The sequence below is a fragment of the Pyrus communis genome, chromosome 16, assembly GCF_963583255.1.
Source record: "Pyrus communis chromosome 16, drPyrComm1.1, whole genome shotgun sequence".
Lineage (NCBI taxonomy): Eukaryota > Viridiplantae > Streptophyta > Magnoliopsida > Rosales > Rosaceae > Pyrus > Pyrus communis.
In genome coordinates this window covers 12,388,309-12,403,047 of record NC_084818.1, presented here as the reverse complement: position 1 = coordinate 12,403,047, position 14,739 = coordinate 12,388,309, and the positions used below count along the sequence as shown (strand labels likewise).

Genomic DNA, 14,739 nt, shown 5'->3' with positions numbered 1-14,739 from the left:
TATTCTTTGGTTGTTTAAGATTGAACTGCTTTTTATTATTTAGTGAATGTTATGTTTGTAGCTCTTTTTACTTATTATTAATGACATTTTTAAACTTGCAATCAATGAGTGCTAAACTTTGTTTTGATTTAAGTGATTGTTTTCTAGCGTCAATACATTTTTTAAGACTTATCTTAAGGAGGGGCGCTTTTATAAATTTCGCACAGGGCCCCCAAAATCTCAGAGACGGTCCTGCTTGAAGGTGCAACAGTTTCTCTGCATGATGTTGAAGTGAGTAAAGTGTTGATCCACCGACGGGGTTTGAGCCGTCATGTAAGGGCTCAATACATTTTCACTATTATGGTAAAATACCACTTGCAGTAAAGTGAGTGTTGATTTTGTGAGTAAAATGTTGATTTTTCAGTTAACACATACTATTGGTACTAATTGGTCAGTAAAGTTCCAAACTTGTCACATTGAATTGCCGACATGCGTAAATTAGCAATATTGTTATGCAAACGATTAGCACGCATACACGGACACAGAGTTAAAGCTTATCATATGAATGCGGACTTATGGTTTTCTGCATTTATGCTTTCTAATTTTTTTATTTTTTTTTTAATTTCTTTGATGCAAAGCAGAATGGAAAGCTATTGAGAAGCTTAAAATCGCATTCCGTGGCTGTTGTTTCACTTAACTGGGAGGAGGATGGACACATGACTATAGTATGTTGTTGGAGTTTTGAGACCTTTAGTGTCCACATCGGGGAACTCAATGGTCCCAATTGCCTTTATATATCTTCAATCCTTTATATTAATATTTAGGATTTGGACCATTTGGAAATGAATTGAAAGCTTGGGCCTTATGGTTGTGTGGATTAAACTTATATAATATAAAGTTAAATTAATCAAATTCATTAATTTTAATTTCGAATTAAGTTTTTAATTAATTTATTAATTAAAAACGTTTTGATTAAGAGATACAGCTCTTAGAAAGAGTTGTGTACTTTCAAATACGTTGAACATGTATTTGAAAGGATGTGAAACAACCTATATATTTGCAATCCCAGTTTCCAAGAGAGATCATCATTTCTTCACTCTTCTCTTCCGTACAAACTTTCCAAAGAGTAAACACACAAAGCAATTCGCTAGAATTTTATAATCCAGTGCGTGTTGTAGAGTTAGGTAGTTGTATCCTGGTCGAGCAGACGTTGTAGAACCACAAACACAAGAGTGGGATGAAAATTTTGTTCGAAGGACATAGCTTTTGCGCTAGCCTCTACCTTTGATTCATTCAAGTTAGTATCATTTTAGTTTCTGCATTTATTGTGTAATTTCATTTTGTATTGCATGTATTTTTGAATAATAAAGTATAAGTATTCAAGTTATGTATTTCTGTTTCTAAATTGTTCTCCAACATATGTTTCATCCATCTAATTGCCGGCCATGCACCAATTTGAGTTTAATGGACGAAATCAGTTGGTTTTTCTTTACTTGAGCTTTTTTTTTGGGCACCTTTGCTAGTCTAATCTAAACTATGGAAGATACTTCTCAAACAACCTGTCTAATTTGAACTATGAACCAAATTCAATCAATTATTTTCAGCAATATCAAAATCATATGCACAAAATATGTATACAGTATGCACAAATTCAACCATTTCATGAACCAAACTCAAACATGCCCAACATCTACACATGCAATAAATATGCACAGATTATGCACATAATATGTACCAATTCATGAAACAAATTCAACCAAGTATGTCCAACATCTACACATGCACGGAATATGCACACAATTAAATACCAGTTGTTGAACCTATTTCAATTAATTAATTAATTTCCAGCAACATCAAAAGCACATGCACAAAATATGTACATATTATGCACAAATGAATATCGAACAAACCATGAACAAAATTAACTTCAAAATGCATGCATTTACACAACCCAAAACCATAATCCGTTAATTTCCCCCAAATTAACAGTACAAAACACTAAATCGCACCCAAAACCCTAAATTCTCAAATTGGGAAAACCTAAGTTCAAATAATGAAATTTCAATTCAAATCGTACCTTTTTTTTATTTTTTTTTATTTTGTCATTGCAGTTGTTTGAATCAATAGATAACAAACTCGCCTTGGCTGCGAAACTTATAGAAGAGATTGGAAAGTTGGTGCCAGTCGAAAAGTTGTCCTGTTTGGGGGCTGTGATTCTTCAAGTAGGGGGTTAGGCGAGAGAGATTTTCAAAGAAGGTGTAAATGTTGACTGAGTTGAATGAAATAATCCATGTATATGGAAGGGGAATCTGGCCTTTTCAAGTTTCAAAAAATCTTATTTTTGTTATATTCTTGTGCATGTCGTGTGCATATCCTATGCACAGTTAAAAAATCCTATTTTTGATCACAAGATTAAGAAAATAGATCATTTTTGTTAATTTCCCTATATTATATTTTGAAAACTTTTATATTTTCATCTAGTAAATTCTAAAATGAAAAAAACCCCATTTTGCTTCCAATTCCATCTCGCTTTCTCTAAAGAGTAATGGGAATCTAAATTTGAAGATAAAATTGGTAAACTAAATGATGCGTCATTAATAAAAATTAGCACGTTTAATAAGTAAGAAACCAATAATCAATTTTCATGTCTTTTAATTCTAAATTTTATTTTTAACCCTTAAGTAAGAAACTAATAATCATTTTTCACATTATTGTTAATCCATCTAAGGAAAAAAAAAAAAAAAAAAAAAAAAAAAAAAAACCCATTTTCGTTCTGGAGAATCCAAGCGAAAGCAAAAGCATCACGATTAACTCAAAAGCCGAAAGGCTGGTGAGGAGGATGACCATGGTGGCCACTGTCACTGCTCCCTATTTCCTCTTGACTGCTGATTATGGCTCCGAGCCCAACGCTCTCGACCCTGTAAGTTCCTTTTTCTTCCCGATCTTCAGAATTCAAACTTTGATTTTGTTACGAAAAGGGTAGCGAGAAAATTAAAACTTAATCTCTTGTTTCATAGTTTAATTTCTCAGGTCTGCAATTTGAGCTCATAAATTGTGGGGTCTTTCCATTTCGTGTTCGATTTACAATTGTTAGTTGTAGAATGAATGTGGGTTGTGCAACTGGGCTTGTTGGGTACATTTTTTTTCGCTTTTCGTCGATTTTGTTCACGTCTTTTTAGCAAATTGATAATGTGAGTGAGATTTTGGGTAGTTTTCTCTGCCTATGTAGTTACCACTCTGTAATTACAAATGTTTAGGTATTTGATTGCTCAAGACACCCAATGCGATCTTTCTATCATTTAGCTTTGATTGTTTACGACGACGACAAAGTTGCGATTGTAAAAGGCTGGAGAAAATGTGATTTAGGAATGCTCTTGGACTGCTATGTTGTGTAGATTATTGAGCACTTCCTTTTTTCTTCCTTGAATGTAGAGCGGAGCATTTTTAATCAGTTAGGAATGATGTGTTTTGCGAGAATTGGTAGTTTAAGGTACCTTTGAGTACCTGAACCTAGTAACTCTAATTGCTTGCATGACCAATAAAAAGAACAAAAGCGAAAAAAAACTTAGTAAATCCTTGATTGCTGTTTTGTCTACATTTGTCATCGTTGCTTACAGTTTTATTTTGCTTGCAGTGGACTGATGTTGAAACGATAGTTTCTCCAACAATTTTTGCCGACCGTAGTTTGTCTTATCTTATGAGTGACAAGCCTCAGGAAGCTCTCAACAATGCAATGCAAGCACAAGTAGTTTCCCAATCTGGCACTTTGTATCTTATCTTTAGGCTGCTGCCCTTTCGACCCCTTGGAATGGACAGTGAAGCTCAAGCAGCACTTGTTATGAACTCTGCGTAAGAATGTATTGTTCTTAGGATATGTAAACACAAGTAAATTTATTCATTTGGTGGTTGATTGTTATGTGCCAGGCCCTAGACCTGATTCAAGATAGAAATCTTCAGATGCTGACAGATTCTTGCTTGGAAAGACACCTTTCTAGTGATGATGGTACTGAGTTGGCACGCTTGGCTTCACAATGTTTACAATCTGAACCCTGAGAGCGACCAAATCCAAAGTCATTAGTTGCTTCTTTGACTCCTCTTCAGAAAGAAACTGAGGTTAGCTCTCTCCTCTGTTTCTCTAATTAAGCATTATATTCCCAACTATACTCGGGGAGTATAGTTTGACTGTTTCAAATCTTCACACAATTGTTTCTAGATCTATATTTGGGGCAGTCTTGTAAGCAATATATTATATGTTATCTTCTTTTCACTGGAATCAATCTGAGCTATTTGTGTAAGCTCGTATCTAATTATCTGCCGATTCATTCTTGTATTAATACTGAACCTTGTACCAAGCGGAAATATTTGAAAACTTGGGCAAGGGACATGACTCTAATTTGTTATTAGTGAGGACTTGAGAGAGCTACACTTTTGTTTAGTGCCTTTCATGGTGAATGATGTAAACCCTTACGTAAGTTTATATATACTTATTAAATCATATGAAGATCGAACACAACAATGCATATGAACTACATACTGCAGTAAATGCATGCAGCATTGTTAACCCTAGTTTGAGCATAATGCATTCTGTCGATAGACAATGAATGCATGGAACTTACTTGAGGATGATACCATAAAGATCGAGACGTGATTAAGACCTTCCCTTCTCTTGGTAATGTATTGGATCTCTCTGCTATCAATAGGACTAGCACTAGCATTAAGAAAACCATGCCACACCCGAGAAAGGGGATCGAAACCCTAGTTATGAGGATGTAACTGCCCCTCCTATCATGGCTGCAGTTACTTTCAGTTTTCCAACTCCTCATAACCGTTCTCTACATCATTTTGTACAAATCTCATAGTTTTCTCACCTTATATTATACATTGATCGACATGTATAAGTTTCATTACATCATATCTCCTTATAGTAATGTTATTTCATGTCTTTATTAGGTGTTTTGATTCACTTCTGACATATAAGTTCTTACATTCTCCCACATGAGAATGATCAAAACATCTAATGAAATAACTAACAAGTCACCACTGAGATAAAGAGTTGAACTAAATCTTTCAAACATACTCAAAGAAGCATTAGTTGAACTTTAGACAGTATAATACAATTTGTAGTACCATTTGTACTAAAATCACAAATTAATAGCATTCAAATGAGATCATGTGTGAGAATACACTTCTGAATAAGAGAATTCTTCATTACAAGCATTACTCTGACATTGCTTCAAAACATCCTATATATTCTGATTCGATTGTAGAAACAGCCGTTGTGGTTTGCATTCTGCTTCTCCATGACATTACACCCCCAGCCATATAAAAAAATATCCACTCGTGGACATTCTATCATCAATGCAGCCTCTCAAATCAGCATCACTATAACAGACAACTTCCAAGTTCTGGACTCGATGGTAACTTAATACATAGTCCTGTGTCTTTTTCAAATACCTCAGTACCTTTTTGCCTGCATTCCAGTGTGCAATACCAGGATTTGATTGAAACCTTCCTAGTACACTTAATGCAAAAGCTAAATCAGGTCTGGTGCATACTTGTGCATTCATGACACTGCCAACTAGAGATGCATACGGCTTATCCTTCATAACTCGAATGTCATGTTGAGTTATAGGGCACTGTGAGAGAGAGAACTTATCCCCTTTACCAATGGGGACATCACCCACATTGCAAGCTTCCATATTGAATCTCTTCAACACTCTCTCAATGTAGTTCTTCTGAGATAGCCCCAAGGTTCCATTCTGCCTATTCTTCACAATCTCAATACCCAAAACATAATGAGCCTCTCCCAAATCTTTCATATCAAAATTGTTACATAGCATTTTCTTGGTTTCAATCATTGATTGCATATGAGAGCTTTCCAACGGTATATCATCCATATATAAAACCATGAAAATGAATTGAGATTTGTGTTGCTTCATGTAGATACAATTATCAATTTTGTTTTCCACAAAACCAAAGGACTGCACAACTTGATCAACACGTTTATACCACTGCCTCGAAGCCTGTTTTAAACCATAAATAGACTTATTTAGCTTGCACACCAGATGCTCTTTCCCCCTTTCAACAAATCCTAGAGGTTGTACCATATAAACGTCCTCGTCAAGGCTACCATTAAGAAAGGCAATTTTAACATCCATTTGGTGAAGTTCCAAGTTAAAATGAGCTGTGAGTGCCATAATAACCCTAAAAGTCTTTGGTAGAAACTGGAGAAAACGTTTTTGTGTAATCCAAGCCTTCATTTTGTGTAAACCCCTTAGCTACAAGTTGGGCTTTAAGCCTTTCAATCCTGCCATGAGCATCCCTCTTGGTTTTAAATACCCATTTGCACCATATTGCCTTCTTGGTGTCTGAACCATCAACCAAAGTCCAAACATGATTACTTGCCATGGAAGCAAGTTCTTCTAAATTGGAGCTTTCCATAAATCACTCTTAGAACTCTCCATGGCCAGTTTATAAGTCATTGGATCATCTTCATCACCAAGATCATACTCAACTTCTTGTAGATAACACAAATAATCATTTAGTATAGCAGACTTCCTGGTTCTCATCAATTTCCTTAATAAAGGGTTTCCATAGCACTAGCATTAAGAGAACCATGCCACACCCGAGAAAGGGGATCGAAACCCTAGTTATAAGGTTGTAATTGCCCCTCCTATCATGGTTGCAGTTACCTTCAGTTTTCCAACTCCTCATAACCGTTCTCTACATCATTTTGTACAAAACTCCTAGTTTTCTCACCTTATATTATACATTGATCAACATGTATAAGTTTCATTACATTATATCTCCTTATGGTAATGTTATTTCATGTCTTGATTAGGTGTTTTGATTCACTTCTCGCATATAAGTTCTAACAAATGATACTCTATGAAATGTCAATCTCTTATGCCCCAAAATTCAGGGTAGTTAACGACAAGGGTTTTCAGTGATCGTAGTACTTTAATCATATATAGATGCTAAACATGGGTATCCCACATAGTACCTCCTGGTGTTCTCCTTCACCACTCGGTGAAGCCTGCTCAAGAAGGGATTTGACTGCTATACATGATATACTAGAGAATATCGGCTATAAAGACAATGGAATGACAAATGAGGTCCTATTTTTGTTTAATAAATAGAGAAATATCTAATAAGTTGTGTTGTATATATTTAGCCTTCTCAATAGTTACGCTCCACTGCAACTCTCGTTCCAAATATGCACTAACCAAATGCTGGAATCATTAGATTCAAAGAAAAGGGGGGATTCTGCTTTTAAGTACAAGGACTTCAAACCACAATTGAGTGTTATTCACAGGTTAGGTTCTTATTATGATACTTGAGGGAAATTCTGAGTAGAGGTTTGATAAGAGTTGCTTTCCTGTTCTACCGATATCCGAATTTGGCCTTCAATATGATGTTCTTTATCTAACCAGTTAAAATAAATTACTAAACACAGCTTCATACGAAATTTTGTTTGGAGTAAGATTTCCAGTCAGAATACGATCGTTACATTTTATCTTCTAATTCATGATAGGAAGATTTGAAGAAAGGAAATTGGTAGTTTAAGGTATCTTAGAGTATTTGCATGATCAATAAAAAGAACAAAACTAAAAGAAAAAAAAATAGTAAATCCTTAATTGCTGCTTTCTCTGCTTTATCGTTGCTGACAGTTCTCTTTCACTTGCAGTTCATTGATTTTGGAACAATGGTTTCTCCAACAATTTTTGCCCGGCGTAGTTTGTGGAACAATGGTTTCTCCAACAATTTTTGCCCGGCGTAGTTTGTCTTATCTCATGAGTGACAAGCCTCAGGAAGCTATAAACAATGCAATGCAAGCACAAGTAGTTTCCCCACTGTTTGATATCCTTTCCTATTATATTCTGATTGTATTCATTTATTTTATTTATTACAAACGATGTATTTTGACTCCATCTGTGTGATATCCTTTCCTAGTATATTCTGATTGCATTCATTTATTTTATTTATTATAAATTTTCAGGATGGCAATCCCAGAATATCCACCTTTGCCTGATGAAAAATAGTAGGGATGGGAAGAGTGATAGTACAAATCTGGCATTTACTCCTCCTGAATATATTAGGACTGGTAGGTAGATCTTGGAAAAAAGCGGCGTTTATTATGATTTACTTGACAAACATCCTTTAAGTATGCAGTTCAGCTATTATTATACACTGCAGATCCCTTGTCTTGCAGGGAGAGTGACACCAGAAAGTGCAATATATAGGTTTGGACTCTCTTGATTGATCTTCTCAGCAGAAAGCGTATCCCCTCTAGCCATTTAAGTGATTGTTCCAGTGGTGAACTGAACAAAAATAAAGAAAAAATCATTTGTAGGAAAAGAGAAATTAGGGAAACTCTTGTAAAGATCTAATGGTTACTCTTTTGCCTACGATAAAATATAGTTTACTTTCAATTGTTATGAACTTTGCGTGAGTATTTATCCTTCTTAGGATATGTAAACACAAATAAGTAAATTTATTCATCTGGTGGTTGATCATTTTGTACGAGGCCCTAGACCTGATTCGAGACAGATATCTTCAGATGCTGACAGATTCTTGCTTGGAAGGACAGCTTTCTAATGATAATGGTACTGAGTTGGCACGCTTGGCTTCACAATGTTTACAATCTGAACCCCGAGAGCGACCAAATTCAAAGTGATTAGTTGCTTCTTTGACTCCTTTTCAGAAAGAAACTGAGGTTAGTTCTTTCTCCTCTGTTTCTCTAATTAAGCATTCTATTCCCAACTTTACCCGGGGAGCATAGTTTGAGTGTTTAAAATCTTCACACAATTGTTTCTAGATCTATATTTTGGGGCAGTCTTGTAATCAACATATTCATATGTTATCTTCTTTTCACCAAACTCAATGTGATCTAATTGTGTAAGCTCGTTGTATCTACCGATTCGTAATTTGTTAATACTGAACCTTTGTACCAAGCGGAAATATTTGAAAAATTGGGAAAGGGATATGACTCTCATTTGTTATTAGTAAGTACTTGAGAGAGTTACACTTTTTTTTAGTGCCTTTCATGGTGAATGATACTCTCTTATGGCCCGAAATTGAGGTTGGTTAATTACAAGGGTTTTCAGTGATACCGTACTTGTTGGGTGCCAATTAGAAGCACTCGGATCTGCAGCATCGTAGTAGTTTAATAATACATAGATGCTTAACATGATGCTGGTAGCTGTATCCTGGACTTCCTTTAAGTTCTTTTTGCTTACCTCTGCAGGTTCCTCCTTCTGTTTTGATGGAAATCCCACATGGTACCTCCTGGTCTTCTCTTTCACCACTCGGCAAAGCCTGCACAAGAAGGGATTTGACTGCTATACATGAGATCCTAGAGAGTATCCGCTATACAGATGATGGAATGAGAAATGAGGTTCTATATTCGTTTAATTAATGGAGAAAAATCTAATAAGTTGTGTTGTATACATATTTAGCTTTCTCAATAGTTTGGTTGTGTTACTGACATTTTCTCTCTTACGTTCCACTGCAGCTCTCGTTCCAAATGTGGACTGACCAAATGCAGGAATCATTAGACTCAAAGAAAAAGGGGATTCTGCTTTTAAGCTCAAGGACTTCAGAACCACAATTGAGTGTTATTCACAGGTTAAGTTCTTATTATGATACTCGTGGGAAGTTCTGAGTACAGGTTTGATAAGAGTTGCCTTCATGTTCATACCGATATCCGAAGTTTACCTTCAATAGGATGTTCTTTATCTGACCTGTTAAAATAAATTACTACACACAGCTTCGTACGAAGTTTGTTTGGCGTTACATCTTATCTTCTAATTCTTGATAGGGAGAAACAAAATTGGTAGTTCAAACGAAATTGGTAGTTTAAGGTACATTAAGAGCATCTAAACCTGGTAACTCAACTTGCATGACCAATAAAAAAGAACAAAACTGAAAGAAAAAAAATTATTATATCCTGAATTGCTGCTTTCTCTGCATTTGTTATCGTTGCTGACAGTGTTATTTTGCTTGCAGTTCATTGATGTTGGAATGATGGTTTCTCCAACCGGGCGTAGTTTGTCTTATCTCATGAGTGACAAGCCTCAGGAAGCTATAAACGATGCAATGCAAGCACAAGTAGTTTCCCCACTTTGGCACATTTCATGTTATCTTCAGGTTGTTGCCCTTTCGGGCCTTGGAGTGGACATTGAAGCTCAAGCAGCACTTAAGGAGGGTACTACGCTTGAATCCAAAAGGAGTAAAGAAGTTGGACAAAAGTGAAAATCTAGTCCGGTCGACCAGGTGCCCAGTTTTCCACTTCTTTCGGTTTGGCTCTCAGCATATATAGGCGTCGATCGATCATAAGGTTTAAAACCACTGGAGCCAAAGCTTCATCATTTGATTTGATTTCTTGTGTGTCAATTCGCGTATATGAATTCCTTCGACAAAATGGAAAGAAAAAATAGAAAGTTGTTAAAAACAGTAGTAGGGAGGAAATCGTTCAGAAGCTTTATAATTTGTGTCCAGAAAGCATATAGGATTCCTACTTGGATAAATAAATAAATAAATAAATAATAATAATAATAATAATAATTAACGTTGTTTGATTGTTGTTAGACACAGATATAAATTACTACTTGGATACAAATAAAAAATAAAAAGTTAACCCTTCGAACTAAAATTTGCGACGAACAAAACAATCATATGCAGTCCATAATTAACTCACTTTCTTTGGTAAATATCATGATTCTAAACATAATCTGCAGAATGGTCTTGATAAAGTAAACATAAACATAAACATCTTACAAACAACTAACATTAACAAAACATCTGCCGAAGAGATTTAGTAGTAAAGTTCTTTATTGTGACAACTCAATACTTGAAAACTTAAAACAGATAAGGCCCATGAAGCTCTTCTAGTGAAGTGAGCCCTTTTGTGCTATCTCAGAAGACGCTGAAAATAAAAATAAACAAGCACACGTAATTAAGTTCTGAAGAAGACAACCAAATCAATTAGAAAAACTCTACAAATAGATGCATGCATATCGCTAATTTAAGAAAGAAGTAAAATCACATTTACGTACCATTGCTTAATTGAAGTGCCGCTTGATCGAAATCACCCTCACATAAAGCCAATCATTCAAGACATTCAAGAACCTGATGTACGAGTATCTCCATTGCCTGATGAAAATTAGACTGCCACAAACTCCCCAAAATCCAACAATAAAACCAAGCGCCATGCTGACGTAAAATCCCCATGTTATCAGCTCATCCTTTTCTTCTTCATTGCTTGAGATCACGGTTTCCTGTTGATCATCACACATATTTTGAAGTGGAGGTCCGCACAGTTGAGGATTTCCAGCATAATTAGAGGGATCAAAACTTTGGAGCTGAGTGCCTGTTGGAATTTTGCCAATAAAATTGTTGTATGACAAGTCCAAGACACTAAGACGATCTATCCGAGCAAGGCTTGTTGGAATTATGCCATCCATCTGGTTTCTTGACAAATCAAGGATCTCCAATTCTTGCAACTTTCCAATCTTTGCAGGTAACTCACCTGTCAATCCGTTTCTTGATAGGTTTAAAGAAATTAACCCAACAAGATACGTGATTTCAATTGGTATCTGCCCCGTTAACCTATTTCTCGAGAAATCAATTCTCTTCACAAGTCCCAAAGTTTTTTTGTACGAGTGCATTCTCCCTTTCCATACGAATGTTGCATCATCCATATAACCAACCATATATGAAGTATCCTCTCTTCGGTACGAATGTTGAAGGGTCGGAGATGAGTTTCCCTTCTGTGCCAAAACAGTAAAATTGCTGAGGCATTTTGGTATTGTACCAGAGATGTTATTCGCAGACACATCCAAGTTCTGAATGTTTGTTAGATGGCATAGTTCAGATGGCATGCTTCCGTTGAAGTTATTAGAGGAAAGCATCAGGACAACCAGTTTCTGAAGGCTAACCCCTAACCATTTTGGTATGGGTCCTGATAACTCATTGTATCCAACATCAATAACTTTTAAGCGGGTGCAATTCTTGAAGGATGAAGGTAACTCTCCAATAAATCTGTTGCTTCTTAATTTCAATGTTTGCATTTGATATAGTGAGCCTACTGTGGATGGAATTTTCCCCGAAAAAGCATTGTAGCTCAAATCAAGCATGACTAGATAGTCAAAATGTGTCAAGCATTCTGGAAGCTCTCCAGAGAGATTGTTGCTTGAGAGATTAAGAAACATTAAACTCCTGTATGCTTCACACAAGATAGAAATTGACCCTGAAATGTTATTATTAGAGAGATCCAAATATGACGCATGCGATAGAGTTGAGGGAATTGGACCTTCGATTTGGTTCGAACTCAAATGTATTTCAGGGTAATACGTAAAATTCATTGTCGAATTTGCAAACATTTCTCCAATTTGGTTATTGGAAAGACTGATAAATGACACGTCACGAGTCGTACCCCAAAACCAGCTTGGAAGGATATCCACAATTCCAACATCAGAAATATCAAGGTATGAATACTCATTCTGAGTTTGAAGCCATTTTGGAAAATACGGACCCATTTTGCAAGACCCCAAATATATATAACTCAGTTTAAATGGAGGAACCCAATTAGAACTGAAGCTTAAAACTAGCAAGTTGGAGGACAAATCCAAAGATGTTAATCTAGAGAGATTCGAGAAGTGGCTTTCCGAAACCACACCTTCGAGAGCATTAATACTCAAGTCCATATGCTGTAGATTAGACAGTTGCCCAATACTTTCAGGTATTGTTCCACTCAATTGATTTCTAAAGAGACTTAAATGTTTCAACGATGAAAAGTTTGTGAGATCAGGAATTGATCCAGAAAGATGATTGTTATAGAGGTACAGAGACTCTAATGAGTTTTGAACACACGTAGACAACATTTGAACAAACTTGGAAAACTGTCCACTCAGACTAGTATTGTCTAGGTACAGTTCTTGCAAACTGCATAAGCTGGAAAAAGAATGCGGATTCACCGCGTCAATTTTGTTATAAGAGAGATCTAGATAGACAAGAGAGGTCAAGTTTTCAACGACACTGGGAATTAAACCAGTTAAACTGATGTTACGGAGGTCAAGATGGACAAGGCTGGCATTGTAGTTAGACAACCATAAATATATTGAAGGAGAAGTGCATTGGTTGTCAGAGAGGTCAACATGAGCAAGAGATTTTGAAGAATTTATGTTAAAAAGAGTACTGGAATGGATTACAGGAGAAGGAAGACCACACCACCATAATGTCAAGTTTGTAAGTTTAGGGAGCTTACTAACTGTTTCCAGCCAGTCATGAACATTACTGAGATCGGTGCGACTCAGATCCAAATATGTTAAAGAAGAAAGACGAGGGAGCCACGAATTCAGATTTTCCACACTGTTAAAGTCATTCCATCCGAGATCAAGATATTGCAAGTGGGTAAGGTTTCCAACTTGACTTGGAAATCGACCACCAAAAGAAGCAAAAGAGAGATCGAGGTGTCTTAAATTGGAAAGAGAACCAATGAAATATGGAAGTCGGGTCCCATTGAAGTTAATGTGAGAAAGGTCCAAATATTTCAAATGCTGCAACTCAAGTAGTTCGGGACTCATCATCTTACCTTGCAAAAAATAATCGATGTACCGCGTGTCTCCTTTCTGTTGATGTGAGTAAGTTTCATTCAAATACGACCATTCAAGATGAAGTTGAGTAACATGGTTGGTTCGGTTGCTGCAGTGGACGCCGACCCATTTGCAACAATCCTGCTTGTGTTCTTCTCTTCCCCACGAAGAGAGGAGATGGTAGTGATCCACGAGGCCGTGTTTGAAAGCAAGGAGTGCTTCTCTTTCCCTCTCAAAGCACCTCACCACTCCTTCTGAAGAAATATTTTTGAATCCAAGAGAAAGGGAAGGGTTGACAGCACATTGCAGTAAAGTGAACACCACAATTAAAGCACGAAAGAGTTTGTTCAAGCACCTGATTCTATCACCCTCCATCTTAATTCAACTAAATCAACCAAGAGACAATTGAGGATTTTGATTTAGGAGGAAAAGGAAAGCTGCAAGTGTAGTTGAAATGAATGGTGAGGACTCAAGGGGGTAACCACCGACACTGTATTCGCCTAACCCTTTAGCACGAATTTCACATGTGTTGCTTCCTCAATAGTCAAAACTCAAAAGGACAGGCAGGGGTCCAGGGATACAATTACTCAAAATTGCTTTTGTTTGTTTTTTTTTTTAAATATGTCAAAATGTCAGATAAATTTATACCTCTTTCTTATTTGTCATATAAATTAAAATTTTAAGCGATTTATCGTATCAAGTTTCAAAAAATCATTAATTTGTCACTTCACCAAACTCCGTTAAGTTTTACATACAAAATAAGTCATGTGCAAGTTTTGAACTTTTCAACTCTCATTTTTTTAATGAACATGATTGACCACGTTGAATTCTCAAAACTTGTAATTAGTTAAACTCCATATTAGTGAGCCTAATGTACCTTTTTAATATTTTACCATAAGTTTATGAAACGAACGAGAGATCTTTTTTGTACCAAAAGATAAAGAACTTGTAAAAAGGAAGTCAAAAGTTAAAAACCAATTATCATCCAACCCTACATATATTTTTGTATAAAAAATAAAAAATAAAAAGTGTTACTACACCCACCCATCAATGCTATCTTATCACCCATTTTATATTCTCACCTACCATAAAACGTTTAAAACACCTAATACTCTCTTGGCACCATCGATTATTCCTAGAACGTCTTTGACACATTTTTTCAACT

The 14,739-nt window shown here is 36.0% G+C and overlaps 1 protein-coding gene and 1 pseudogene across 1 annotated transcript; one reads left to right on the top strand and one right to left on the bottom strand.

Annotated features, from left to right (window-relative positions):
- The first annotated feature begins 2,740 nt into the window (after positions 1–2,740).
- LOC137720237 (serine/threonine-protein kinase BSK7-like) lies at positions 2,741–10,547 on the top strand (annotated as a pseudogene).
- A 95-nt stretch (positions 10,548–10,642) lies between these two features.
- On the bottom strand, positions 10,643–14,048 carry LOC137720236 (receptor-like protein EIX2). The gene is made up of 2 exons (XM_068459276.1): positions 11,037–14,048; positions 10,643–10,906 (listed from the first exon to the last, which is right to left on the bottom strand). The coding sequence occupies exon 1, from the start codon at positions 13,947–13,949 to the stop codon at positions 11,043–11,045; it is 2,907 nt and encodes a 968-aa protein (XP_068315377.1). The 5' UTR covers positions 13,950–14,048; the 3' UTR covers positions 10,643–10,906; positions 11,037–11,042.
- Between the last annotated feature and the right edge of the window lie 691 nt (positions 14,049–14,739).

What these genes read in the sequence shown, in the direction of transcription:
- LOC137720236 (XM_068459276.1), bottom strand. Translation starts at nt 13,949, where the DNA reads ATGGAGGGTGATAGAATCAGGTGCTTGAACAAACTCTTTCGTGCTTTA.